At 63.8% G+C, this 26839-nt stretch overlaps 1 protein-coding gene across 1 annotated transcript; it reads right to left on the bottom strand.

The window, feature by feature from the left end:
* Positions 1-255: 255 nt before the first annotated feature.
* CACNA1A (calcium voltage-gated channel subunit alpha1 A) lies at positions 256-25918 on the bottom strand. Its single transcript, XM_061443882.1, is given in 48 exon segments — positions 256-1053; positions 3098-3351; positions 3511-3706; positions 5313-5348; positions 6015-6125; positions 6412-6550; positions 6629-6732; positions 7148-7248; positions 7331-7438; positions 7801-7906; positions 9315-9411; positions 10666-10793; positions 10908-11058; positions 11508-11608; positions 11701-11766; positions 11850-11966; positions 12045-12128; positions 12407-12517; positions 12687-12751; positions 12754-12850; positions 12938-13139; positions 13219-13359; positions 13429-13589; positions 13674-13773; positions 14671-14777; positions 14848-14907; positions 15105-15234; positions 15312-15450; positions 15666-16033; positions 16125-16853; positions 17386-17492; positions 17573-17640; positions 17725-17842; positions 17939-18011; positions 18155-18286; positions 18478-18590; positions 18808-18920; positions 19141-19350; positions 19834-19923; positions 20041-20097; positions 20181-20296; positions 20383-20486; positions 20615-20802; positions 21317-21469; positions 21548-21639; positions 22223-22362; positions 22676-22782; positions 25527-25918. Coding segments are annotated over 48 exon segments (6999 nt in total). The 5' UTR covers positions 25807-25918; the 3' UTR covers positions 256-624.
* Positions 25919-26839: the final 921 nt, after the last annotated feature.

Below are 26839 nucleotides of genomic sequence, written 5' to 3'. Positions count from 1 at the left end.
GGGGGAGGGAAGGGGGAGGTTGAGGCAGGCTATTCCCCCTTTTGCCCCCACCCCCCCCGCCGAATTCTGGTTCCGGTGCTTCCTGGTTGCTAAGGGAGGGGGGGTCAACACAGACCCAGGGCCCCCTCCCCCCCAACCCCTCCTGTGCAGCCCCCGGGGCCCGATCCCTGGAAGGAGCGAGAAGGGCTCGATCCAAAATTCCTCTTGTTTTAATGGTTCCGTGGGGGGGGGGGGGGGGGGGGGGGGATCGGGGGTCGGTTTTTGTCTCTTGTTTTTTCTCTTTATTTCTTGGATTCGGTAACTCGGTTCATGCAATTGGCGGCAGCTCCAGTCCCTCGGGCGGGGATGTGGAGGGGGCGGTGCCCGGTGCCCCGCCCGGAGCCTCCCCCAGGCTTCGGTTCCCGCTTCCCACCGCCCATTCCCGCTCCTCCCGGTGCGGGGTTTAGGGGGCGGGGGGGTCCCGGTTCCGCCCCCGGTGGTGGCGGCTCCTCCAGATGATAAAACTCATCCATAGCCCCGGGAGCGAGCGCCGGGTCTCGGGGGGGTGTTTGTGTGTGCCGTCTACACCCGCTCCCCGCCGCCCTATGTCGCGGCGCTCCGTCGCGATAGATCGTCGAGGCGCCGCTAGCAGCAGTCATCGTCCGTTTCGCTGTAGGGGTCGCGGAGACCGGGCCGCCCCTTCCCGGTGCCGTGCCCCGGGTAGTAGCCGTTGGGCAACCGCCGGCCGGGCCGGGGTGGGGACGGTCCCGGTCGTGTCCCCCCCGCTCCGCCGCGGCCGCCGGGCCGGGGGCCCCGTGGGACGCGTCCGTCGAGAGCCGGGTCGGGGTCGCGGGGGGGGTCGGTCCATCGCGGGGAGGCGGCGGCGGGCGGCGGCGGGCGGCGGGGCCCGCGGGCGGGGGGCGCGGCGGCGGGCGGGGGGCGGCGGGCGGCCGGGGAGAAGGAGACGTGGGGCCGCGGTGTGGCGGGGGTCGGAGGGAGCTGGCGGCGGGCGCGGCGGGGGGTGCTGGTCCCGGAGGTGGAGAGCACCGGGCTCCCGCTGACCGAACTACTGCCCTACAGCAACACCGAGACACCGGGGTGACCGCGGGGGACCGGGCAGGACAGCGGGGCACGGACACGAGGGACAGGGACGTGGGGACATGGCCATGGGAAAGGATATGGGAGGGTGACCACGAACATAGGGGATGGACGTGGGTGAAGATGAGGCGCACGGACGCAGGACATGAGAGCGTGGACCGGTCATGGACATGGTTGCAGGGACACGAATGACACGTACGGACATGGGGGACATGGACACACGGAGGAGGCATGGACATGGGGGGCAAGGACAAAGATGGATTGGACACAGGGGTTGAAGGGGACAACACGAGGAATGGGGGGGCACAGGCATGGGGGGCGGGGCATGGATGGGAAGAAATTGGGCCCAGGGATGTGGATACGGGAAGGACATAGGGAACATGGACATGAATAGCGGGGGAGCAGCCACGGGTTTAGGGGGCATGGACACAAGCAGAGACATGGGGGAGAGAGGTCACAGCCACCAGCCATGCAGACACGGGGGGGGGCAGACAGGGATAAGGGGGCAAAGCAGTGAGAACATTGAGGGAGAACATAAACGAGAGAGCAGAGGGGAAGAGAAGTGAGAAGAGGTGGGGAGGGCTATGAGGGGCAGAGGGGAGTGGGGAGAAGGGGAGGGATATGGGGGGGGCTGCCGGCTCCCGCCAAAGCCACTCGCAAAGCAGGAGGGGGGAAGATGTTGGGGCTCAGCCGGGAGACATGGGGAGGAGCAGGGGGCTGGAGGAGTTTGGAAGAGTCGGCCCCGGGGGGGAGGAGCCCTGCACCCCAAAGTGAGACCTGGGGGGAGCCGGGGGGGGGCACACACCATAAACCCCAACCCGTTACCTGCAGGGACTCGGGGTGTGGGGTCTGTGCCCCCCTCTGAGGCTAGGACCATCCACCCGGCTCCTGGAGGGTGGGGCCAGGACCCCCCAGTGCTGGGTGCAGGGTGTGATCACCCTGATTGAGGCCTTTGGGAGCTGCACACCCCTGCCTATCGAGGGGGGGGGGGGTCCGTGCCCCCCAATCCATGGTGAGGAGCCCAGTACTCATCCCATGGTGCAACCACTGTGTCCCCCCAAGTGCCATCACCCCAGCCCCAACCCAGGGCTGGAGGGGTCCCGTGCACACCCAAATGTCTGTACACCCCTGCCCCCCAGGCCTTGTGGGATGCCCCAAACCCATTGGGTGCAGATTGTGCACCCCAAAACAGAGGTGGGAGAGGGATCCCTGCACCCCAACCCTGGGGGCCACCCACCCCAATGTAGGGCTCTGGGAAGTCCCTACACCCCAACTCTGCACTGGGGGGAGCTCCATGGGCTTGCTATAAGGGGGTGCAGCAGAGCTGGAGATGGGGGGGGGTCACCCCAAACCAGTCCAGGGCAGCCAAGAGGGGGGGCATCTTCATTCCAAACTTTCCAGCGTTCCTGGAGAGGGGATTGATGGATCCGGGGGCGCCAGAGCAGACGTGGGGGGGGCCCGAACCGCTTACCTGGGCCACCCCTCGCCGTGACAGCGCAGCCAAAGCACAGCGATGGGGAGACAGAGACGTGAATCACGGCAGGGCCCCACCCAAGCAACGGGGGGGGGGGGGAGGAAGCGAGGAATGGGCAGGGTGGGAGGGGCCGAGAGCAGAAATGGGGGGGCATCCAGAGGGGTCAAACATCACCACAGCAGCTCATAAGCCCCTTTGCACCCCCAGATCCCACTTAGAGCTGCGCCCACACCTCCCTCCCCCCCCGTGCCTTGCCTTTGGGTGCTGCCCCTCCTGGTGTTGGGAGACTGGAGCCCCAAGGGGGGGGGGGGTGGGGGGGGGCTTCTGCCAGTCTAACTGGGTACCACCAGTATAAACTGGGGGGGACACACTGGGATCCCACACACAGACCGTATGGGGGGGTCCCAATGCATGGCGGGGGGGAGCGTCTTTGGTTGAAGCCTGGTCCAGAAACCACCGGACACCCTGCTTGTCCCCTACGGGTGGGGGGTGTCCCCACAGCCTCCCCCTTTATAGGCGAAGGGGAGAGCGGAGGGGGGCACCCACCTGCCGGGGGGGGGCGTGTTCCCGGCCCTCGCTGGGGGAGCGGGACCAGCGGCGGTCGCGCGAGCGGGGCCGCCCGTAGTCGTGGCGCTCGGTGGGGGGCCCCCGCTCCTTGTCTCCAGCGCCGTGGTGGTGGTGGTGGTGGTGGTGGTGGTGGTGGCGGTGCTTGCGGTCCTTGGCGCGGCCCCTCTCCGGGTCTCGCTCCTTGGGAGGGAGCTCCCCCGACTGCGTTGTGATGCTCAGGTCGGTGCCCAGCCCTGCAGGGACGCAGCGGAGGGTGATGGATGGAGGGGGCCTAGGGGTGTGGGGTGCAGGACATGGGGTGGCTCAGGGGCCGTGGGGTGCAGGAGGAGATGGGGTGGCCCCGGGGAGATGGCCCCACGGTGGGAGCGGGTGGCCTGGGGGTCCCGTCCCACCTGTGTCCATGTCTGTGTAGCGGCTGAGAGAGCGCTCAGAGGTGCGGTGGCTCCGCTCCCGCCGGCGCTGGTGGTGCCGCTGCCCGTCCTCGGGAATGACGCGCTCCAGGGAGTAGTCATCCAGGCGGATGCCGCGGCCGCGTGGGTGGCCCAGCGTGGAGGCCGAGCGCTTCATGGGGCTGGCGTCGGAGATGGTCTGTGGGGACAGCACCAGGGGCTCACGGGGAGAGATACCTGTGAGCGTTGCCTCTGTCCATTCATTCATCATCCATCCATCCATCCATCCATCCATCCATCCATCATCCATCCATCCATCCATCCATCATCCATCCATACAGCATCCATCCATCCATCCAGCATCCATCCAGCATCCATCATCCATCCATCCATCCATCCATCCATCCATCCATCCAGCCAGCCAGCATCCATCCATCCATCCAGCATCCATCCAGCATCCATCCATCCAGCATCCATCCATCATCCATCCATCCATCCATCCATCCATCCATCCATCCATCCATCCAGCATCCATCCATCCATCCAGCATCCATCCAGCATCCATCCATCCAGCATCCATCCATCATCCATCCATCCATCCATCCATCCATCCATCCATCCATCCATCAGCCAGCCAGCCAGCCAGCCAGCCAGCCAGCCAGCCAGCCAGCATCCATCCATCATCCATCCATCCATCCATCCATCCATCCATCCATCCATCCATCCAGCATCCATCCATCCATCCATCCATCTATCCATCCATCCATCCATCCATCCAATCATCCTTCCCTCCCTTCCATCCTGCTCCAATGCTCAGGTGCCCCCCACCAGCTCCATCCCTGCTCCCCCTTTCCATGGATCCAGGCTCTGCTCCCATGGCAGGTCCGGTGTCCCCTCCCCTCATGCGAGGCTATCCCCAAGCCCCCCTTGGTGAGGTGAGCTGGGAGGGAGCTGGGAGGGACACGGACATGCTCCAGTGCCACATCCCAGCCCCCCCTGAGACAGATTCCCCCCCCCCTCCCCCGCTGCTCTATCCATTGAGCTGCTGCTGCCAGGGGCCCGAGTGTCACCAGGGGGGATATGGGGACAGGGATATGAGGATAGGGGGATGCTGCTCCTCACTGGCCACACTGCTGCTGGGACATGGGGCAGTGAGGGCCCGGGTGGCTGAGGTGTCCCAAGGGATGGGACAAAGGGGAGGGACGAGAGGGAGGCACGTGGCTGGGGACGACACAGGGGATGGGTGGACAGACGGACACACTGCCGGTGAGTGAGTGCCCTGGATAGGCAGGACAGAGAGCAGGATAGAGGGAAGGACACACAGGGAGGGATAAAGGCTGGAGAAAGGGAGAGATAGTGACATGGAAGGGAAACAGGGAGGGGTGGAGAGAGGGGTGAGTGGATGCAGGGGTAGGTGCAGGGGTGGATGCAGGGGTAGATGGTGTGGGTGCGGGGGTGAATGCAGGGGCAGGGATGGATGTACAGGGTGTGGGTGCAGGGGTGTGGGTACAGGGATGGATGCAGGGGTAGGTGCTGGTGTGGGTACAGGGGTGGATGCAGGGGTAGATGCCGGTGTGGGTACAGGGATAGGTGCTGGCGTGGGTACAGGGGTGGATGCAGGGGTAGATGCCGGTGTGGGTACAGGGATTGATGCAGGGTTAAGTGCTGGTGTGGGTACAGGGATGGATGCAGGGATAGGTGCTGGTGTGGGTACAGGGATGGATGCAGGGGTAGGTGCTGGCATGGGTACAGGGTGGGTGCAGGCTGAGCCCGCGGGGCGGCTCCCGGGGCCCGGCGGTACCTACACTGAGGTTATTCCCGCGGGGTCGAACCTTCCTCCTCTGCTGAGCCCAGGCAGTGCCCGCAGGGCCGGGAGAGAGAGAGACCAGCGTGAAGACAGGGGGGCCGGGAGGGGTACGGGGGAGGGGGGGGCGGGTCACCCCATACAGAGCCAAGCACGGGCCAGGCGAGCAGCAGCAATGAGCAGAGCAGCCAGAGCATCCCTGTCCCTGTCCTTGTTCCCATCCCCAGGCATGCGGAGGCGAGCAGGGGGGACACCCCCAAAGCTGGTGGCACCACTGGCATCGAGGTCCCATGTGTCGTCGTCGTCGTCCCCCCTCCCCCCCATGTGGCTGCTTCTGGGAGGTCCTGCACCAGAACGGAGCTGCTGGAGCCACTGCAGGAGCATCCCCACACCAGGGGACCAGGATAAGGCATCACCTCCCCACAACTCCCCCCGCAGCCTGCTGCCGCCAAGCTCATGCCCCCCCCCAAGCCCGCAGACCAGCAGCAGCCACTGGGAGGGGACACACATCCCACTGGGGCTACAGGTGGCAGCCAGAGCGGGGACCCCAACAAGCCACACCCCCCCACCCCCCCACCCCCCCCGAAAACATCAATGGCCACAGGGCTATAAGGGGATGATGGGGTCATGATGGGGACTGTGTCCGGTGTCCCCTCGGGAGGGAGGGGCCGTGCTGGGGGCTCCCCGGAAGGGGTCCCCTCACCTGGTTTTCAGCAGGGAGCCGCGGCATGGAGGCGGCTCGGCCGTGCCCCTCCATGGGCAGGTACTCGCTGTCTGAGTATCCATCCTTGGCCATGTCCCGCATCTCCACCAGCTGTGGGGCATGGGGAAAACTGAGGCACGGGGCTGGGGGGGGACACCGAACCCCGGGATGCCCCCGCTCCAGGCCAGGAAGAGTTGGGGGTGTGGGCTCAGGGGATACGGTGGTGGATAGAGATGGGGATGAGGGAACCCCTGGGGACATGGGGACCTATGGAGACAGGGGAGATGGGGACTTATGGAGATGGGGGACATCGGGACCTATGGAGACTGGGGACATGGGGACCTATGGAGATGGGGCCCAGGGACCCTCGGGGACACAGGGGTTGGAGGGTCCTCACCTGGGAGCTGGGGCGGGTGTTGGGCACGTCCTCGGGGTGCCCCCGCTCAGGGCTCCAGGTCCCTGTTTTCTGGAACATCTCCTGGGCGCGCTGCGTCACCCAGGAGGGGCTCTCCTTGAGGCCCCCGTCGCGTGTGGCCCTGGGTGGGGGGCACAGGCTCAGCCCCCTCCTGCCTGCCCAGCTCCGGGCAGCGGCAGGACGGACCGGCCGCACTTACAGCCCCGAGCCCGGCTCCGCTCCGGGCGCGGCGTCCGGCCCCGGGGCTCCCTCCTGCGTCGGGGATGGCGGCTCCATGCGCTGGAACATGAGCGGCGTCCGGTTCTGCGGGGACATCGGAGAGGCTGGGGACGGGCTGGGGATGCGGAACGGAGGCAACGGGACTGTGATGGGAGGGAACCGGGAGGGGATGGGGACAGAGCTGGCGTGGGGACACTGGATAGATGTTCGAGCATGGGGACACGGAAATGGGATAGAGCTGGGACACTCAGAGATGGGGATGGGGGCACTGGAGAGAAATGGGGACAGGACAGGGCTGGGATGAGGATGCCGGAGGTGGCGGACCTCAAACAAGGACCCTGAAGGGATGCCTGGGGACAGGCTGAGGAGTTGGGACAGGGAGACGGGAGTAACTTGGGAAAGGGACAGACTAGGATGGGGATACAGGAGGTGGCAGAGGAGAGGACGGGGCTGGTCTGGGGCCACCTCAGAGCTATGGGAAGGTTTTGGGGGACCCCACCTGCTCCTCCCGCATGGCCTGCAGCTTCTTGGCCTTGCTCTGCCGATAGTATTCCATGATCATCATCGCAGCATAGATCTTCCCCACCGTCAGGTCAGTGGCTGCGGGCACAGAGGGTGAGCAGGGACCGAGATTGGGGACCAGGGACAGGGACTGGGGATGGGGACTGGGATGGGGCCTTACACTTGTGGGGGGTGACGAGCAGGTCCAGGTTTTTGGGGGACAGGTTGGGCCAGATGGCCACCATCTCCTTGCGGAGCTCTGCATCCATCTGCTGCTTGTCGGCTCCTCCTGTGAGGACAGCACTGAGCCCCAGGGACCAGCCACCGCACCCTGCCCCCTTGTCCCCCATTGCACCCATACCCCAGAGACCCTCATCCCTGTCCCTCCCACCCCAGGGACCCAGCCTCCATGATCCCAGTGTCCCTCTTGGGTTTTGGGCCGCATCCCCTCAGGTCCACGTCCCCATCCCTCGGGGATACATGTACCCCAAAGTCCTTGTCCCCTTCCCTCTGTGATCCCCACATCCCCACCCAAGCCCCCACCGCTGGTCCCCACGCAGCTGCCACCCATCCCTCATGGTGCTGGTTCCCCCCCGCACTGCTGCATCCCCCATGTCCCCACGAGCATCCCCTTGTTCCACCCCCCCCTGCCTTTGGCGATCTTGATGTCAAGGGCGGTGCGGATCAGCGCCATGAGCGTGGAGTTGAAGTGAACCGTGTTGTCATCGGCCACCGGCAGATCCATGCGGAGCAGCCGCTGTGGGGCCGACCACGGGGGGAGGGGGTCACCACCGGGCCCCCCTCCCTCACCTCGCTACGGGGCTGGCGAGAAGGCGGGGGCCACCCTCAATCCCCCTCCCCCCCGGATTCTCCGCCTTCTCCCCCCCCCAGACCCCCCCCCCCAGACCCCCCCCCCCCACGAACGGCCAGGGATGGGGGGGGGGAACAAGGCACTGCCAAAGGGGGGACCCCTGCGTCCGGGGGGGGCAGCACATGCAGCACATGCAGCATGGGGGGGGGACACACGACCCATTCCCGGCTCTGAAGTGGCCGGGGGGGTGGGGGGGGTGGGGGTGGTGGTGAATGCAAAGCAGCTGTTTTGGGGTGGGGGGTGAGGGTCCAAGGGGTCGTGCTTGAGTTGGGGGGTGCAGGGAGGAGCAATGAATTTCCTGGCCTCAGCCCCACGATGCCCCCCCCCAGCTCCCAGTGCCAAGCAGATGGTTTAACCCCCCCCAATAAGAAGGGCAGGGACCCTGCCCCTCATGCAGCCCCCGAGGGGGGGTGGGATTTGAGGGTGCAGAGCAAGGCAAGGAGCGAGTGATGCTGATGGGGAAAATGAGGCACTGAGCAGTGGGATCCCCATGCCCCCCCCTTGGTGCCCCTCCCAGTGCCCCACGATGCAGGTGTCTCCCTCCCCCCAGGGAGGTCTGGGGGGTCATGGGCCGTGCAGCAGCCGGGGGGGGGGGGGGAAGGGGGGGTCATTGTGGGAGAGGAGGTGGGATGGAGGGAGGGGAGTGGGGAGAAGGTTGGGGGGGGGGTGTCCAAAAATGGGCTGCTCCAGGGGAGGCAGCATCAAGCCCCAAAGGGACCCCCAAGAGTGGGGGACCCCAAAGAGGAGCTTCTGGGGGAAACCCCACTGGGGACCCCAAATAGAGGGTCTTTGGGGGCTGGGACCCCCATGGGGGGGGTGTCTCCAAATAGAAGCTCCTTATGGGGCTGGCCAAGGGCCATGGTGGGGGTCCCCCAACAGGGGTTTGTGGGGGGTGGTTGAGCCCCATGGCAGACCCCAAACAGAAGGTCCTTGGCAGGGTAGTTGAACCCAAGGGGGACCCCAATTAGCGGGTCTTTGGCGGGCTGGAAGCCCCATGGGGGTTTCCCCATACGGGGTCTCCGGGGAGGTTCCATCCCCGTATCTCCAGCCCCTCGTTCAGGGCGGTTGTGGGGGGGCCCCCGCTCCTGGGGGGCCGGATCTTACCCAGCCCGTCCGTGGGGGGACCCGCGGAGGGTCAGCGGGGGGCGCCGGCTCACCACAAACCAAGGGCAAAGCACCAAAAACCAACCGAGAAGATGATGAAAAGAGGCCGGGAAGCATCGGCTGAGCCGGTGCCGCCGCTGGGAACCGGCCCGGGGGGGGGCTTTGCTTTGCCGGGGTGGGGTTATTCTACCTTATAAGCCACACGGGGTGGGCATTTCTTGCCTAAACCCAGGGGCGGGGACATATGTCTCAGCATTTCATACATGTCCATGAATGTCAGCCGGCCCCTGGGAGCGGAGAGAACAAGAAGGAAAAGACATGGGACAGCAAAAGGACAAGGGGGGAGGGGGAAGAGGGAGAGAGACAGAGACGTGGAGTGAAAAAAAAAACTGGAAAACCCCCAGGAAAACCAGGAAAAACCGCCTGGAAGAGGCTTAACCCCATCAACGGCCCCAGCGAGCAGGAGGAGGAGAAGGGAGGAAGGCGACGGCAGTGCCCATCATGCAGCCCCGCCGGGGGGGCCGCAGCAAGCAGAGGGATTTGGGGCAAGGGGATGGGGGGGCTCCATGCCTGGGGCCGGCGCCGGGTGCGGGACGTGTGTGTTTGGTGTGTCCATATATATATATATATAAAGATATCATATATATATCTGAGAACCCAGAAGCAACATTCATTCCGTGGATGCTCAGCAGGTTTTTAGTGTCAGTTCAAACCTTGCAAGCAACCCTATGAGGGCATTTCTTGCCTAAGCCCAAGGGGGGAGATATAACTCGTAATAAACTGTACATATCCTTATAATGAATGCGGCCACTGCAAGAAGAATACAGGGGGGTTAGTGAGGAGGCCGGAGCCACGCGGACGCCGACGCCACGACGGGGTGGGGAAACTGAGGCACAGAGCGGTCCAGCCCTTTCCAGGCTCCCCAGGACCTCATAGGGCATCAAGGGATGCCCTGAGAGCAGCCTGGGATACAGCAAGGAACCACCCCTGCCCATCCCATGGCACACATCCCACCCTAGGGACCCTCCAGCACCCAGAGGGGGTCTCTGGGAGGGGTGGGATGAGGGCAAGAGGGAGGAATCCAACGACCAAGCATCTCCAATTGAGAGACCTCAATGGTCCTGAGGGTCCCTCCAACCCAACCCCATTCTATGAATCCATGATCCTAGCGGTGAAACCAAGTCCCTGCTTCCTCTTCATGATCCCTTATTGAAGCCCAAGACCTCAGAGGTCTCGAAGATCCCCCCAACCCAAGCCCATTCCATGATCCTATGGAGAAACCAATTCCTGCCTCCTACCCACAATGGCTGTGGGGGACAGTGGAGCTTGGGGACACCCCCTCTGGGGGGACAACCCCTTTGGAGAGAGTACACAGAGGAGCAGGGAGGGTATTGGGAACCTGCTGCATCCCCCTGGCTGGAGATGGGGACACACGCAGGGTCCATCCAGCCAAGCTCTAGTGGCACTGGCACCAAGAGGGGCTCCAAGGGCACGGGAGGGACCCCCTTAAAAGCACCCCTAAAGCCCGGGAGGGGCCTTACCAGGCAGCAGGGTCGTATTCGGCCCAGACCCGGACGTACTCGTCCAAGTGATGGGGGCCCAGGATGGAGGAGTCACGCGTCAGGTACTCAAAGTTGTCCATGATGACAGCGACAAAGAGGTTCAGCATCTGGGGGGGGACAGGGGGTCAGGGGGGATAAAGGGGTGTTGGCTTGGGATAAAGGGATGTTGGGGCTGCAGTGGGGTGCTGGGGGGGGGGGTGCCGGGGGGTGGTGAGGCTCACCAGGAAGGAGCAGAGGAAGATGAAGGACACGAAGTAGAAGTAGGCGAACTCGTTGCCGCATTCATGCTCGCGGATGCCTGAGTTGTGGTCACAGGGCTTGCCGCTCAGGCAGGACAGCATGATCTCGTGCCAGGCCTCCCCCGTCGCACTCCTGCGGCACCGGCACCAGCTTGACTGCTGCTGCCGGGGGGGGCACTGGGGGTGCTGGGGCTAATGGGGCACTGGGGGCTAATGGGGAGGGGACTGGTGCTAATGGGAGCTGCTGGTGGTAACGGGTGCCACTGGGAGAGCAGTATGGCACTGGGACAATGGTGTGGCACTGGGTGCCACAGGTGCTACTGGGTGCTGCTGGAATAGCAGTATGGTACTGGGAATCACTGGTGGCACTGGGTGTGACTAGTGCTACTGGGTGCTGCTGGGACAGCACTATGGTACTAGGAATCACTGGTGGCACTGGGAATCACTGGTGGCACTGAGGCACTGGGGCAACTGGTGTTACTGGTGGCACTGGTGCACCTGGTGGTACTGGTGCTACTGGTGGTACTGGTGCTACTGGTGGCACTGGTGTTACTGGTGGCACTGGTGTTACTGGGCACTCACCGGAACAGGAGCATCAGCGCCTGGAAGAAGGTCCGGAAGTTGTTGTGCTGGGTGATGGCCGATTCATCGTCCTCCTCCTCGATGCCAATGTTCCCAAAGACCTGGGGGGAACGATGGGGGCCCGAGGGGGGGGTATGTGTCAGGGTGTGTGGGGGTTGCAGCAGCACCTGGGGGTGCCGAGGGGGGGCCTCACCTGCATCCCGATGATGGCGTAGATGAAGAAGAGCATGGCGATGAGCAGGCAGACGTAGGGCAGCGCCTGGGGGCACAACAGCGCCGGTCAGCTTTGGGAGGGGGGGGGGCATCCATGGGACACGCAATAGAGGGGTTCAGGGGGGTCACCTTGAAGGACTGCACGAATGTCCAGAGCAGGATGCGGATGGTGTAGCCTTGGCGCAGGAGCTTGATGAGCCGTGCGGCCCGAAAGAGCCGCAGGAAGCTCAGGTTGATGAAGTTGTTCTGGGAATGGCAACGGGACGCGGTGGGAATCAAGGACCCAGATCCACATTAAAAGGGGGGGTCCTGGCTCCCACCTACCCCGAACTCCGTGACCAGGATGTCCGTGATGCTCCCGAGCACTGTCACGAAGTCAAAGACATTCCAGGCATCACGGAAGTAGTTCTAGGAACGGGGAAGGGGTGAAAGACGAGGGGAAGATCCCAGCAAGAGCAACCCAGACCCATGGAGCCCGTGATACCCCTGCACTGGATCCATGGATCCCACAGGTACTCATGCATCGGACCCATGGATCCCACAAGTACCCTGCGTCTGCTCCATGGATCCCACAAGTACTCATGCATCAGACCCACGGATCCCCTAGTGACCCCTGCAGCAGCTCCCAGGCTCTGGCAGGATTCCATGGGTCCGGATGCAGTGCCGGTGCTCCCATGGGCACGTACCAGGACGCCAAATGCCATGATTTTCAGGAGACACTCGAGGGAGAAGAGGGACGTGAAGACGTTGTTGAACATCTTCAGCACGTACTCATAGGCATCTGACGCATCATAGAACTGGGGAAGGAGCCAGAGATGGGATGAAACCAGGGATGGGATGGATCCAGGGGGACAGGGATTGATCCAGGGGGACAGGGATGGATCCAGGGGACAAGGACAGCACCCAGAGGCCTGCCTCCAAGGGACAGGGCTGGGCCCCAGGTGCCCTCTGTCCCCCTCCACTGACCTTCATCATGAGGACGATGGTGTTGAGGGCAATCATGGCCATGATGGTGTACTCGAAGGGGGGGACACCACGAACTGCCACATGCGGTACTGGAAGCTCTGCCGGTTCTGTGGCATGTGCCGCGTCAGGGGCTTGGCACTGATGGCGAAGTCAATGCAGGCTCTCTGCGGGGCAGGACCCCAGTGAGTGCCACTGACCCACACCCAAGGGTGCTGAGGAGCATAAAGAGGGGGTCCCCAAGGTGATGGCACCTCATTCTTCTCCAGGCTGTACTCCTCCATCATCTTGTCGCCCTGCTCCTGGAAGGTGATGATGATCAAGGCCACGAAGATGTTGACGAAGAAGAAGGGGAAGACCACAAAGTAGACCACGTAGAAGATGGACATCTCCATGCGGTAGCCAGGGCTCGGCCCTTGGTTCTCATAGGTGGCATCCACCGAGTGTTTGAGGACCCTGCAGTGGGATGGGGACGGGGTGGTGGCCCATCCCAGTCTCCATCCCTGCATCCCACCCTCCATCCCCAGGCCCTTACTGCGGCCACCCCTCGCCGGTGGAGACAGTGAAGAGGGTGAGCAGCGCCCAGAGCACGTTGTCGTAGTGGAATTCATACTTCTTCCACTCCCGCTTCTGCGCCTTCACCTCGTTGTCCTTCTCATAGACCAGGTACTCGCCCCTGGGAAGGACAGGGTGGTGGGATGGGGCCTGGGGGGGGGCAGTGGGCACCCCCCCGGCCCGGCATTACCTGCAGTCCTTCTCGAACTCCTTGGACTCATCAGTGCAATAGAAGAACTTGCCCTTGAAGAGCTGCACAGCCACCACAGCGAAGATGAACATGAAGAGCATGTAGACGATGAGGATGTTGAGCACGTTCTTCAGGGAGTTCACAACGCAGTCAAAGACAGCCTGGGAGGGGGGAGTGGGACACATAGGGATGGGTTGGCACCACCCAGGACTCCCCATTGGGTCTCCATTGCCCCCTTCACCCACCTTGAGCTTGGGCAGCCTCTTGATGGTCTTCAAGGGCCGGAGGACGCGGAGGACGCGAAGGGATTTGATGGTGTTGATGTCCTTCCCCTTGCTGCTGCCACTATGGGGATGGGGGACAAGAGGAGACGTGGGACCCTGTCCCTGAGCTGTTTTTGGGGGGGGGGGGTGGTGTGCAAAGAGGGTGTTGAAGGGGAGCGAGGCGCAACCATGAGCACAAGGAGAGAACGAGGACGAGGACGGGGTGACAAAGGCAGAACTTTACCGTGAGCTGCTCCTGTGGCCGGAGGCAGAGCAAGGGGAGAGACAAGGAAGGGTGAGAGCCCAGCCCCCCCCGCGCACACCCCCTCCGCACCTCCGCAGGGCTGCTCTGGCCTTGCTCACGCCTTACTCGGGGGATCCTCACCCCTGTCTTCAGGGATGCTCGGTCACTCTGAGGATGCTCACCCTTTACTTGGGGGATGCTCACCCTTTGCTCTAACGATTCTCAGGGGATGCTCAGACACTCAGGGAATGCTCATGCTTTACTTGGGGGGTGCCCAATCACTTAAGGGATGCTCACCCTTTACTTCAAGGATGCTCATTCTTTACTTGGAGGATGCTCAGACTTTCCTTCAAGGATGTTCACTCACTCAGGGGACACTCCCCCTCATCCCTACAGGCTTTTCCACCCCTTACAAAGAGGCGACTCATCCTTTGCCCAGGGGATTCCTCATTTCCCTTAGGGTTTACTCCAGCCCTGCTCACTGCTGGGGTGCCTGTACTTGGGGACACCAGGACGGTGACAGGACAACACAGCGCGGTGACAAGCGGACGTCAAGCGACATAGCAGAGCACATCCCCACCAGGAGGCACTGGGAAGCACTGGGAAGCACTGGGAGAGGTGAGATGCCACCACCTCCATCCCTTCCCCACCATCCCCATGGTACCCTCCCTGGTTCCACCAGCGTGGGGGGACCCTCATGGCCCCCCCCCCCCCATGTCCCTATGCGGGACTCACGTGAAGGCAAAGGCCACCAGCGCCCCGCTGACCACAATGAAGTCCAGGATGTTCCATAGGTCCCGGAAATAGGCCCCTTGGTGAAGCACCAGCCCCAGATCCACCATCTATGGGGGGTAAAGGGAGGGTAAAGGGGGGGGGGGGGCACCCTGGGGTAACCCTCATCCCCCTGCTCACCTTGATCACCATCTCGAAGGTGAAGACCCCCGTGAAGACATAGTCAAAGTACCGCAAGACCTGGAGGGAGAAGACGCTGGGGTCCCCCCTGGCACCCTAGGACCCCCTATGGCACCCCAGGACCCCCTCAAGCACCCCGGGGCTGCAGCAGGATCTTAGAGGCAGGACAAAGAGTAGGGGGGGACACCCCATTTTGTCAGAGCCCTCAGGGCTGTTTTGGGGTGCAAGTGGGGGGTGCCTGTTTTGAGGGACCTCACGTTGTTGCGGGGAGCGTTGGGCTGCACAGGGTCCTCAGCAGCAAGTGCGATGCTGCTCATGGCGATGACCATGAGGATGCACATCTCGAAGTAGCGCAGGTTGACAATGTAGTGGCACAACCGGCGAAACCTGGGGGGGGGCACAGTGAGGGGGGGGAGCGAGGGGCACCCCCAGACACCCCCCTTCAGCATCCCCTCAGCGCTCACGGGTTGGTGGTGGACAGGATGAACATGGAGCTATAGGGCACCATGGGCTTGGGGCCGTTCTCCTGGTCGTCGCCTTCCTCCTTCTTCTCCTCCTCTTCCTCCTTGCGGGGCAGTGGCTCCGGGTTTGCATTTCTGTTCACTGCAGGAGTAGCAGAGTTATGAGCCCTGGCACCCCCCAACGGGCACCCCCAGATCCCCTCTGGACACCCGCAGACCTGCCAGACCCCCCCAGACTCCCCAAATCAGCTGCATTCCCCCCCAGGCCACCTTCATCCCCCCCATACTCAGGACCCTCGGACCCCCCCAAACCACCTCCATTCCCCCTCATACCCCAGACCACCAGAAGGTCCCTACCCTGGACCAGGGCGCTGGTGGGGGGCGGCGGGAGGGGGGGTGGGATGTCCACAGCCGTGTGCTCCGGCTTCCCCCCCACCTTGGCAGGGTTGTTGTGGGTGCTGGGGTTGGTGACCACCAGGCTGGTGTCGGGGGGGGGGGTTGTGGTGCTGCTGGTTTGGGGGGGCCGGCGGAGGGGGGCCCCGGCCGGGCAGGAGCTGTGGTTGCCCATGGCGGGGGGCACGGAGGGGTCGGCAGTGACCAGTTTGTTGTTCTTCATGTTATCGATGTCTTCGGCCACGGGGGGGTCCCGGCGCCCCACGTCCTGCTGGATGGGGCGGGTGGTGGAGAGCGTGGGGCCCGGCGGCACCCCGGGGACCTGGTTCTCCCTGCGGGGAGGCCACGGCGGCTCAGTGGGCACCGGGAACGGCCGCGAAAGCCAAAGCGGGGCCCGAGGGGGGCCCGGAGCTCCGCGCTCACCTCCGTCTCCGGTGCCGACGCTCCTTGTCCTCCCGCCTGCCCTCGCCGTCGAAGGCGCCCGCCGGTGCGTGCCTGTGCCGCCGGCGCCGCTCCCCGTCCCCGTGCTCCCCGTCCCCATCCCCGCGCACCGGGCGGCTGCCATCGCGGTGCCGCGGCCGCCTCTCGGGCCTCCCGCCCTCCTCGCCCTCCTCGGCCGCCCTCCGGTGCGCCCGGTGCCGCCGGTGCTCGCGCTCGGGCTGGGGGGACCCGGAGCGGCCGCCGCCCCCCGCCCGGTGCCGCCGCTCCAGCGCTTTGAGGCGCTCGGGGTCGCCGTAACCGCGCTCGGGGCTCGGCTCCCGCTGCGGCTCCCGGCTGCTGCTGCGGGGCCGGCGGCCGGGGGGGGCGGCAGCGGGCGGGTCCCCGGGGCGGGGACCGCCGGGGTCGGGGCAGCGCGGGGGCCGGCGCAGGTCCTCGGCTCGGAGCTGCCCGAAGCGCGGCTCCGGCTCCGCGGGGCGCGTTTTGTTGGTGTTGTTGTTGCGGTTCTCCTGCGGGTCCACCACCAGCGGGCGATCCAGGTGCGTCTTCATGTCCGGGCGCAGGTGCCGGGCGTAGGGCACCTTCCAGCGCTCCTCGGGGTCCAGCTCGCTGTACAGGGCCTCCCGGCTGGCCAAGAGGTTCTGCTTCCGCAGCTCGCTCGTGCGCTGCTCCCACACGGACTTGGAGGCTTTCTGGTTCTTCTGCTGCTCCTTCCTGCAGCGGGAGCCACAGCCTGAGGGGGCCGGGATGGAGCCGCCGTGGAGATGGGGTGGAGACGGGGTGGAGGCGAGGATGGAGCTGGGATGGAATGGGGGATGGAGCCGGGATGGAGCCGGGATGGAATTGGGATGGAGTCGGGATGGAGCTGAAATTGAGATAGGATGGAACTGGGGATGGAGACGGGATGGAGCCAGGATGGAGCTAGGATGGAGATGGAATTGGGATAGGGTGGAACTGGGGATGGAGGCAGGATGGAGTTGGGATGGAGTCAGGATGGAGCTGGAATTGGGATAGGATGGAAATGGGGATGGAGCCAGTGATGGATCTGGGATGGATCCAAAGATGCAGCTGGGATGGAACTAGGATTGATATGGGATGGAACTGGGGATGGATTGAACGATGGAGTCAGGATGGAGCTGGAACTGGGATAGGATGGAACTGGGAATGGAGCAAGGGATGGAGCCCAGGATGGAGCTGGGATGGATCCAAGGCTGGAGCTGGGATGGAGCCCGCCTGGAGCACTCACATGGTGACGGACATGTTGGCTGCCGAGAGCGGGCTCACTTCAGCCACCTCCTTCACCTTCTGCAGCGCCAGCTTCTGGTTGGCAGCTTCCTCCTCCTCCTGCTCGTCCTGTAGAGCCCCACAGTGTGCCCGGGCCAGCCCTGAGGCCCCTGCGATGGCCGGGGGGTGCCCCCAGGGCTGCCCCTCACCTTGGTGAGCTCCTGTGCATTGGCCAGGTTGTCCACTGCGATGGCCAAGAAGACGTTGAGGAGGGTGTCTGAATGCCCCGTTAAGGCAAAAGTGGGTCCTGTCACGACCCAGGGACCCCCCCAGACCCCCGCCCCCAGCATCCCAAGGATACAGTTGCCAAAGAGGGTGAGGACGATGAAGTAGACAGAGAAAACCATCCCCCCCTTGACGCCGCCCTGAGATTTGATGCCGTCGTACATCACTGCGTTCCAGTCTTCTCCTGTCAGGATCTGGGGTGGGAAAAGGAGATGGGGGGGGGCAGCAGCTCCCCGCATCCCCCCTCAGCATCCTAATGGCCCGTCCCCAGGCCCCAGGGGGGTCCCTACCTGAAACACCGTCATTATTGCTGCTGGGAAAGTGTCGAAGTTGGTGGGGGGGGTCCCGTCATCAAAATTGAACCTGGGGGGGGGGGAAGCAGTGGGAGCCCCACCCCCACCGGGTGCTCCCCAGCAGGGACCTGGGGGCACAGAGACACCCCCACGCTGGGGAACGGGGGGGTCCCGTGTGGAGAGGGACACCCTGGACCCTGCCCAGTCACTCACTGTCCCCCAAAGAGCTGCATCCCCAAAAGGGCGAAGACGACGATGAAGAGGAAGAGGAGGAAGAGGAGGCTGATGATGGACTTCATGGAGTTCAGGAGGGACACCACCAGGTTCCGGAGGGAAGCCCAGTACCTGCCGGGGCAGAACAGGGATGCACACAGACATGGGGGTGGCATGGGGACACAGGGGTGATGAGGGGACACAGGGACAGTGCAGGGACACAAGGATGGCACTTGGGTACCCCACAATGCCTCCATGCATCCACATACTGCTCCCAGACCCATAGACACAGCCATGGCCCCATTCGACCCCTCAGTACTCACTTGGTGACCTTGAAGATGCGCAGTAACCTGAGAGCTCGGAGCACGCTGATCCCGAAGGATGTTCCCGGCTTCACAACAGCCCAGATCACCTCGAAGATGCTTCCGATGATAACCTGGGAGAGGAGAAAGTGTCCCGGTCCCCAGGCCAGCCCTATCCTGTCCCCAGCCCTAAACCAACCTCTTCCCCATGCTCATCTTGTTCTCATCCCATCCCGCCTTCATCCCCATCCCATCCTGTCCCCATTCCCATCCCGTTCCCACCCCTCTTTCATCCCCATCCCTCTCCCATCCCCATCCCATCCCATCCCATCCCATGCGTGCAGCACTCACGGCGCAGTCGAAGCAGTTGAAGGAGGAGTGGAAATAAGGCCGGGTGCCGAGGCCATACATTTTTATAAACATCTCGGACATAAAGAGTCCCAAGAAAATGAATTCTGCATAGTCTGGGGGGGACAGGGACAGTGAGGGGGGAGGGCGGACGGGGGTGGACAGGGAGATGGGGATAGGGTGCGGGGCAACAGGGACACGTGAGGGCTCCTTAGGGAGCAGCGGGGGGACATTGAGGAGGGGATCATTGGGAGCACATCAGGGGGACTTCAAGGGGGACATTGAGAAGGACATGGGGGGCATCGGGGGGCATTGAGGGGCCCTGGGGGCACTCACAGAGGAAGTCAGAGAGCCAGTCGGGCTGGTCGTAGTGGACGATGGCGACGCAGAGGGTGTTGAGCGCCACGAGGCTGAGCACGGTCCAGTAGAAGGCCTGAGTTTTGACCATGCGGCGGATGTGGAAGCGCATCCTCCGCTCCCGCTTGTGGAAGAAGGTGGCGTTCTCCAGCTTGGCACTTTTGAGGCTGGCGCGGGCGAAGGGGGAGCCTGGGGAGAGCCCCCCGACCCAAGCACCGGCGGCATGGTCACCCCCAACGCAGCAGCACCAGCACCCGTCAGCCCCAAACCAGCACAGCTCATTGCAACCAGCACCCATCAGCCCTACACCAGCACAGACCATTGCAACCAGCACCCATCAGCCACAAAACAGCACAGCCCATTGCAACCAACACTCGTCAGCCCCACACCACCACAGCCCATTGCAACCAGCACCCGTCAGCCCCACACCAGCACGACCCATTGCAACCAGCACTCGTCAGCCCCACACCAGCACAGCCCATTGCAACCAGCACAGCCCATTGCAACCAGCACCCGTCAGTTCCAAACCAGCACAGCCCCTTGCAGCCAGCCCTCCTAAACCATCACCCCTACCCATCACCCCCATTCCTCCTCACCCATGACCACCTCATCAGCCCCCCATTGTCCCACATCTCCCCCCACACAGCACCCCCCCATGCCCCCCCCACGCACCCACAGAGGCGATGTCGGCCAACTGCTCCTCAGCATCCTCAGGGCTCAGCAGGTCCGTTTTGCTCTTCTTGATGGTAGCCCTCCGGAGAGCTCCCGCAGGGGGGCACAGGGAGGTGGGTGTCACCCCATAGGACCCCCCCAACCCCTTACCATGGCCTCACCTCCCTGGGGTTCCCCGTTACCAGCAGGGACATGGGGGGCACTTACCATCGAAGGGGTGCCGGGGCTCGCCCTCAGTGTCGTCCTCAGCCAGGATCACTTCTTCTGAAGGAAAGTGGGGGGGTCAATGGGAAATGGGGGTCCCGGAGTGAGGGGGGTGTGGTCCTGGTGGGGATCCTGGTGCTCACCCGCTTTGGAGATCCATTCCATGTAGCCATTGAGCTCCCGTTCAATCTGCTGCTGGCGCCGCAGCTTCAGGAACGCACGGCGGTTTTCTACCCGCTCCCGCTCTTTGGCAAACTCCCTACAGAGCCAAAGGGAGCCAATGGGCACAGACGCAACTGGGGGGCGACCCCAATGATACCACCTGACACCCCCCGTGCACCGTACCCAGACAGCACCCCCAGCACGAGGTTCAGCATAAAAAAGGAGCCGATGATGATGAGGGGGATGAAGTAGAGCCAGTTCCAAGTGTTCCCTGAGGCATCGTTGCTCTGGGGAGGAGGAAAGAGGGGTCAGGGCTTGGGGGGGTTCCAATGAGTTGGGGGGATCCCCTGATCCAGAGGGGTTCCCATTGGGATCAGTGCACAGTGGACCCTCATGGGGCTGGGGCGGGGCTCACATAGTAGAGGAGGTCTGTCCACCCTTCCATGGTGATGCACTGGAAGACGGTGAGGACGGCAAAGAGGATGTTGTCAAACTGGGTGATGCCGTAGTTGGGCCCTTCCCAGTACTTCTTGCACTTGGTGCCGTTGGGACAGATCCGGGCCGGCTCGTCCATCCCACACGGGACTTCCACCTTGATCTCGTCTGGAAGCCAGGCCGGGATCCCTGGATCAGCCCTGCCCATCCTGAGCCCCGCCTGGAGCCAGCGGCAGCAGCAGCAGCAGCCTCCTCTCCAGGGCTGCTGCCAACTGGATGGTTTGGAAGCGAGGTGACCCCCCCCCCCCCCCATTCCCAACCTCCCATTCCAAACTCCCATTCCCAGTTTCCGCCCGACACCCCCCCCCCCACCGCAGCCAATGGCAGAAATAGCTCCAATTAGCAGCATCTTCATTAGGGAGAGGAGTTAATTGGGACTGCTCCATATCAGGCACAGGCCCCAGTGGGTCCAGGGATGGGGAGGGGGTGGGACGGAGCCAGCCCAAGCCCTAGCCCCAGCCTCACAGCAGCGGCCACAGTGGGGAAACTGAGGCACAGTGGGTTGGGGGTATTTGGGGGGCTTGGGGGAGGTTAAGGGGGGTTTAGGGGAGACTTGGGGGTGTTGAAGGGTTTTGGTTGGATTTAGGGGGGGGCTCAGGGGTTTTGGGGGGCCAAGACTCACCCGTCACCAGGTCAAAGCAGGTGGTGTGGAATTTGCCCATATAAAATTCTAATCCGATGATGGCAAAGATGAGGATTGCGAAGAAGAGCAGGAGCCCGATCTGCAGCAGCGGGATCATCGCCTTCATGATGGACTTCAGGACAACTTGTAAACCTGTGCCAGAGAGGGCTCAGCAGCAGCAGGCCCCTCCAAAACTGGCCCTGATCCCCCCTCAATCCCCATAGAACTCACTTGGGATCCCCGAGACCAGCTTGAGGGGCCGGAGCACACGAACGGCCCGCAGCGTCCGCAGGTCGAACTGGGAGCCCACCGTGGCCAGGATGCTGAGAGCAGGAGGGGGTCAATGGGCTGGGACCCCCCCCATGGCCAGGGACTCCCAAGCAAGCAAAGAGCCATTGTGGCCACCAAGCACCCCCATGGCCCCTGGAATGGCCAGCACCATGGCACAAGGGCCCCTCAGGGAGCTGGGTGGCAGAGGGGTAATCCCAAGCCCCAGAGGCTCATTCGTGACCCCCGATGCCATGGAGGGTCCCCTCCTGTTATCCATCACCATGGCAACTGGCCAGCCCCCCCCCCCCATTCACCCCCATTCATCCCATTCATTCCATGACCCCATTCACTCTCATTCACCCCCACTCTCCCTCCTAATTCACCCCAGTGACACCCCCCCATTTACCCCCATTCATTCCCATTTACCACATTCATTCCCATGACCCCCATTCACCCCCCACACCCCTCCTGGTTCATTCACCCCCCGTTACTCTTGGTGCCAGGGGCAACAATGTCCAAGTCACCTGGTGCCACCCAGCACATGCGTGTGCACACGTGTACACACGTGTGCACACGCCTCCTCCGCATGCTTGCACATTCCTCTGACATGCATGGTCACACGTGCAGAGGCCTCACCCGGTGAGGACGACCACGAAGTCCATCACGTTCCAGCCGTTGCGCAAGTAGGAGCCTTTGTGGAAGGCGAAGCCCAAGGCAATGATCTTGATCCCCGCCTCGAAGCAGAAGATGCCGATGAAATACGGCTCCGTGTCGTCCTGGGCACGGGAACAGGCGTGAGCCGACGGCACCAGGACCCCCAGCCCAGGGGGTGACATAAGGGGGGGCAGTTTTAGCATCCGTGTCCCCCCCTTCACCCGTCCCAGGTGCCGGGGTGGGGGGGGGGGGGAGGCGGCCACTGCTCCTGGTGTGGCCCAGATTCCCAGCAAGGAGGAAACTGGGACAGCGTCAGGGCCACCAGGCTGCGGCGGGCACCGACCCACAGCACAGACCCCGCTCTGGGGCAGGGACCCCCATCAGTGACACCAGGGTGGTCGGAGACCCCCTCCACAGCCCCCGCCCCGCACTCACCAGCCGCTCCGACATGGGGGTCTTGTCCTCGTCGGGCAGATGCTGCTCCAGCGCCAGGACGATGCAGTTGGCGATGATGGTGGCTAAAATCATGTATTCAAAAGGAGTGGAGCCGAGTCAAGGCAAACGCGGCTGAGCCGAGCCAGCGGAGGGCTGCGGGACCCCCCAGACCGGGCTGCGGGGGGGGCAGGAGCAGGGCCGGCGGCGGGAACGCGGAGCCCGGCGCGCTCCACGGCTCATTAATCCCCATCAAAGCAGCGACCCCGCGGCCCCGGAGCCGCCGCACGACGCCGGGAGCCGGCGGCGATCAAAGCGCTGCGGTGACAACGGGACCCGCCGAGACCTACACGGCCCCCGTGTAGGCTCCATGCGGAGCAGCGGCGTGCCCGGAGCCTGCCCCGCGGCACCCGCTGGGGGGGGGGGGGGGGGAGCAGACCCGATACAGGCGCCTGGGGGGGGCAGAGCTGCCCCATGGAGGGAGCAAGGCTTGATCGAGGTGGGGCCGGTGGCAAAGATGGGACCGGATCCTGCTCCCTGCCCCTCTGCAGCATCACGGTGGTGGTGGGGATCAGCTGCTGGCACCGCTGCCCGGCACAGCATGGCCATGGGGTGTGAATGGCGTGGCTATGCAGAATGGCTATCCTGAATGGCTATCCAGCATGGCTATCTGGCACAGCATGGCTATCTGGCATGGCTATCCAGCACAGCACGGGTATCTGGCATGGCTATCTAGCACAGCACAGCTATCCAGCACAGCTACCCAGCATGGCTATCTGGTATGGCTATCCACCATAGCATGGATATCCAGCACAGCTATCCAGCATGGCATGGCTATCTGGCACAGCAATGTTATCCAGCACATCTATCCGGCACAGCTATCCAGCATGGCATGGCTATCTGGCACAGCATGGCTATCCAGCACATTTATCTAGCACAGCAATCCAGCATGGCATGGCTATCTGGTACAGCAATGTTAACCAGCACATCTATCCGGCACCGGCTATCCAGCATGGCATGGCTATCTGGCACAGCATGGCCATCCAGCACATCCATCCGGCACAGCACAGCCGCCCAGCTTGGCACCTCGCCATGGCTCTGTACCGTGGCACAATCCCCCAGCCCAGCTCTCCACCAGCTCTCTGGTCTGGCCCGGCTCTGTGGCAGGACATTTGGCCTGGCAACGTGGCCTGGCACAGCTCTCTGGCATGGCAGAGCCACCCGACGCAGCCAGCATGGCTATTCCGCCCAGCCCCTGTTCCCTGGCACAGCCCCGGGCTCAGCACCGTTATCTGGCACAGCCCCGCTCCCCGGCACAGGGACCTGGCACAGCCCGGTTCCGGGGGCAGCCCAGCCCCGCGCTGCAGCACCGCTGATGTGGCAGCAGTACCGCGCTCACCCCTTCCCCCCGCACCGGCACAGCTCGGTGCCAGACGCGGGGCCGCTGCCCGTGGGATGCTCTGGCCGGGCCGGCGCTGCTGCGGCACGGCCGTGGCCACGCACCGGCTCCTTCGCGTCCCCGCACCGGCGGCACCGGCGCCGCACCGGCCCCGACATTTCGGTGCTGCGCCGGCAGCGGCCCCATCGGCACAGCGGCGGCCCAAATCCCCACCCTGCCTCCGGCTTTGGGGGGACCTCGGTGTGGGTCAGAGCCGGGGGCAAACCGGCTGCTCCCTCGGCAGCACCCCAAAACCGAGCGGTGCCCCCCGGACGGCGGCGCAGGGCCCTCCTGGCGGTAACAGTGGCCCTTATGGGTGTCAAAGGCCCTTTTGGGGTGATAATGGCCCTTTTGCGGTGTCAATGGCCCTTTCTGGAAGCCAAAACGGCCTCACGCCCCCCCAAAAACTCAATGAGTCCCTCCTGGGGACACCCCGAGTCCAGGAGACCCCCGGGGTGATGGAGATCAGCTTTGCTGGCACTGGGGGATGCCAGGTCAATCCCCCCACCCCCACCCCCACCCCCCCTCCCAATTAAGACACTGGAAGAAGCTGATGCAATGGGGTCCCCCTACCCCCAGGATGGGGACATGGTGTAGGATATGGGGATAGGAACCCCAGTAGGGGGATGGGAAGCTGGTAAGGGACGAGGATGTGGAGAGCCCAATGCAGAGCATGGGATGGGGACCCCATCACTGGGACAGGGACCCCAATTCATGCCAGGGGGACAGGGCAGGGCAGGGAAAAGGGGACACTGGCCCCAATTCAGGATATAGGGATAGGGACCCCAAAATGGGGACAGGGACCTGGTGCAGGGCATGGGGATGGACACCACAGAACAGGGACATGGACCTCAATTCATGGCAGGGGGACAGGGACCCCAATGAAGGGCAGGGAGAAGGGGACAGGGATCTGAATTCAGAGCATGGGATAGGGACCCCAAAATGGGGACAGAAACCTGGTGCAGGGCATGGGGATGGGGGCCCTGAAACAGGGACAAGGACCTGGTGCAGGGCACAGGGATGGGGACCCCAATGTAGGACATGGGGACCCCAAAATGGGGACAGAAACCTGGTGCAGGGCACAGGGATGGAGACCCCAATGTGGGGCATGGGGGTGGAGGCCCCAATGTGGGGCATGGGGATGGAGACCCCAATGTAGGACATGGGGACTCTGAAATGGGGACAGGAACCTGGTGCAGGGCATAGGGATGGAGACCCCAGTGTAGCACATGGGGACCCCAAAACGGGGACAGGAACTGATGCAGGGCATAGGGATGGGGAGAGGGACCTCAATGCAGGGCACAGGGATGAAGACCCCAGCACAGGGCAGGGTGCTGGGGCCGGGGGCTAGGGTGCGGGGTGCCGGGGAGCGGGTGACATACCAATACCGCGAGGGGAGTCCCCCAAAAGGATATGGCCATTCGGTGATCTTTTTGGCGTATTTCCTCACCACGTTGTCCTCGCTGAAGAGGAAGAGGGAGCGGTTGACGGTCAGACAGTTCTGCCGCACGGGGATGGGGTTGTAGAGAGCCATGGTGCGGGCTCGCTGGGCCATCGACTGCTTGTACATCCTCTGAGCCCCGGGGGGGCCGCCCTGCCGCGGGCCCCCCGCACCCCGACCGGCCGCCGAGGCCCCGGGGCCGCCTCCTGCCCCGTAACGGGCCGGTACCGGCATGTCATCCCCGAAACGAGCCATTGTGCGGACGGAGAGCGGCACCCGGGGCTTACGCTGCTGAGGCCGGCACCGGCGAAGAGCTCATCACATCCCATGGGGGGGGGGAGGCGGAGAAATAAAGCAATTTGGGGGGGGGGCCGGACCCCCCGGTCCCGGCCGGGGGCGGGTCGCTCAGGCGGCGGCGGGGCCGGGGGCAGCGGGAACCGGCCCGAGCATCCTCCCGCCGCGCAGCCCCCCCCCGCTCCGGTAGCAGCGGAGGATGGAGGGGGGTCCCGCTCTGCGGCTCCCGGTGCGACGGAGGGGGGTTGGGGGGGGGGGTTGAAGGGCCCCGATGCAGAGCAAGGAGGGGGGGGCGGCGGCTGCGCCAAGGGGGGAAGGCACCCAAAAAATCCGCGTCCCCCCCAAGAAAAGAAGCAATTCCCAAAGGATCCAAGCGGCGCGAGGGAGGGAGGGAAGCGGCGGAGAGGGGCCCCCCCTTGGCACCGGGGGTCGCCGTCAGCCCCCCGGTAGCAGCGGGGCGGTGGAGCCCATCGGCCCGGGTTGCGGCAGAGCCTCCGCGATGCTGCTGCTGCTGCTGCTCCTCCTCCTCTTCCTCCTCCTCCTGCCTCTGCTCCCGCTCCCCCCCTGCCCGCGGGGCTCTTCCTCCTCCTCCTCCTCCGCCGCCCCGGGAAGGCTCAAATGAGCGCGGTGATGGAGCGGGGCGGGGGGGGAATGGAATGGAATGAAATGGAATGGAATGGAAGGGGGGGCTGCAGGCGGGTAAAAACGGCTGCGAAACGCATGTTCAAAAACGGGTGTGGAAAAAAAGGGTGTGCAAAAATGGGTGTTCAAAAAGGGGTGTTGAAAAACGGGTGTACAAAAACGGGTGTGCAAAAACGGGTGTTGAAAACAGGTGTTCAAAAATGTGTGTGGAAAACGGACGTGCAAAAACGGGTGTGCAAAAACGGGTGCTCAAAAATGGGTGTGCAAAAACGGGTGTGCAAAAACGGGTGTTCAAAAATGGGTGTGCAAAAACAGGTGTTCAAAAACGGGTGTGGAAAAACGGGTGTTCAAA

This window comes from Pezoporus flaviventris, unplaced genomic scaffold (assembly GCF_033815535.1).
Source record: "Pezoporus flaviventris isolate CSIRO_AGI_PZ_B2104156 unplaced genomic scaffold, CSIRO_AGI_Pfla_v1 ptg000554l, whole genome shotgun sequence".
In the NCBI taxonomy this organism is placed as follows: Eukaryota; Metazoa; Chordata; class Aves; order Psittaciformes; family Psittacidae; genus Pezoporus; species Pezoporus flaviventris.
The sequence above is the reverse complement of the archived record's forward strand: the minus strand, read 5'-3'. Positions and strand labels throughout refer to the sequence as shown.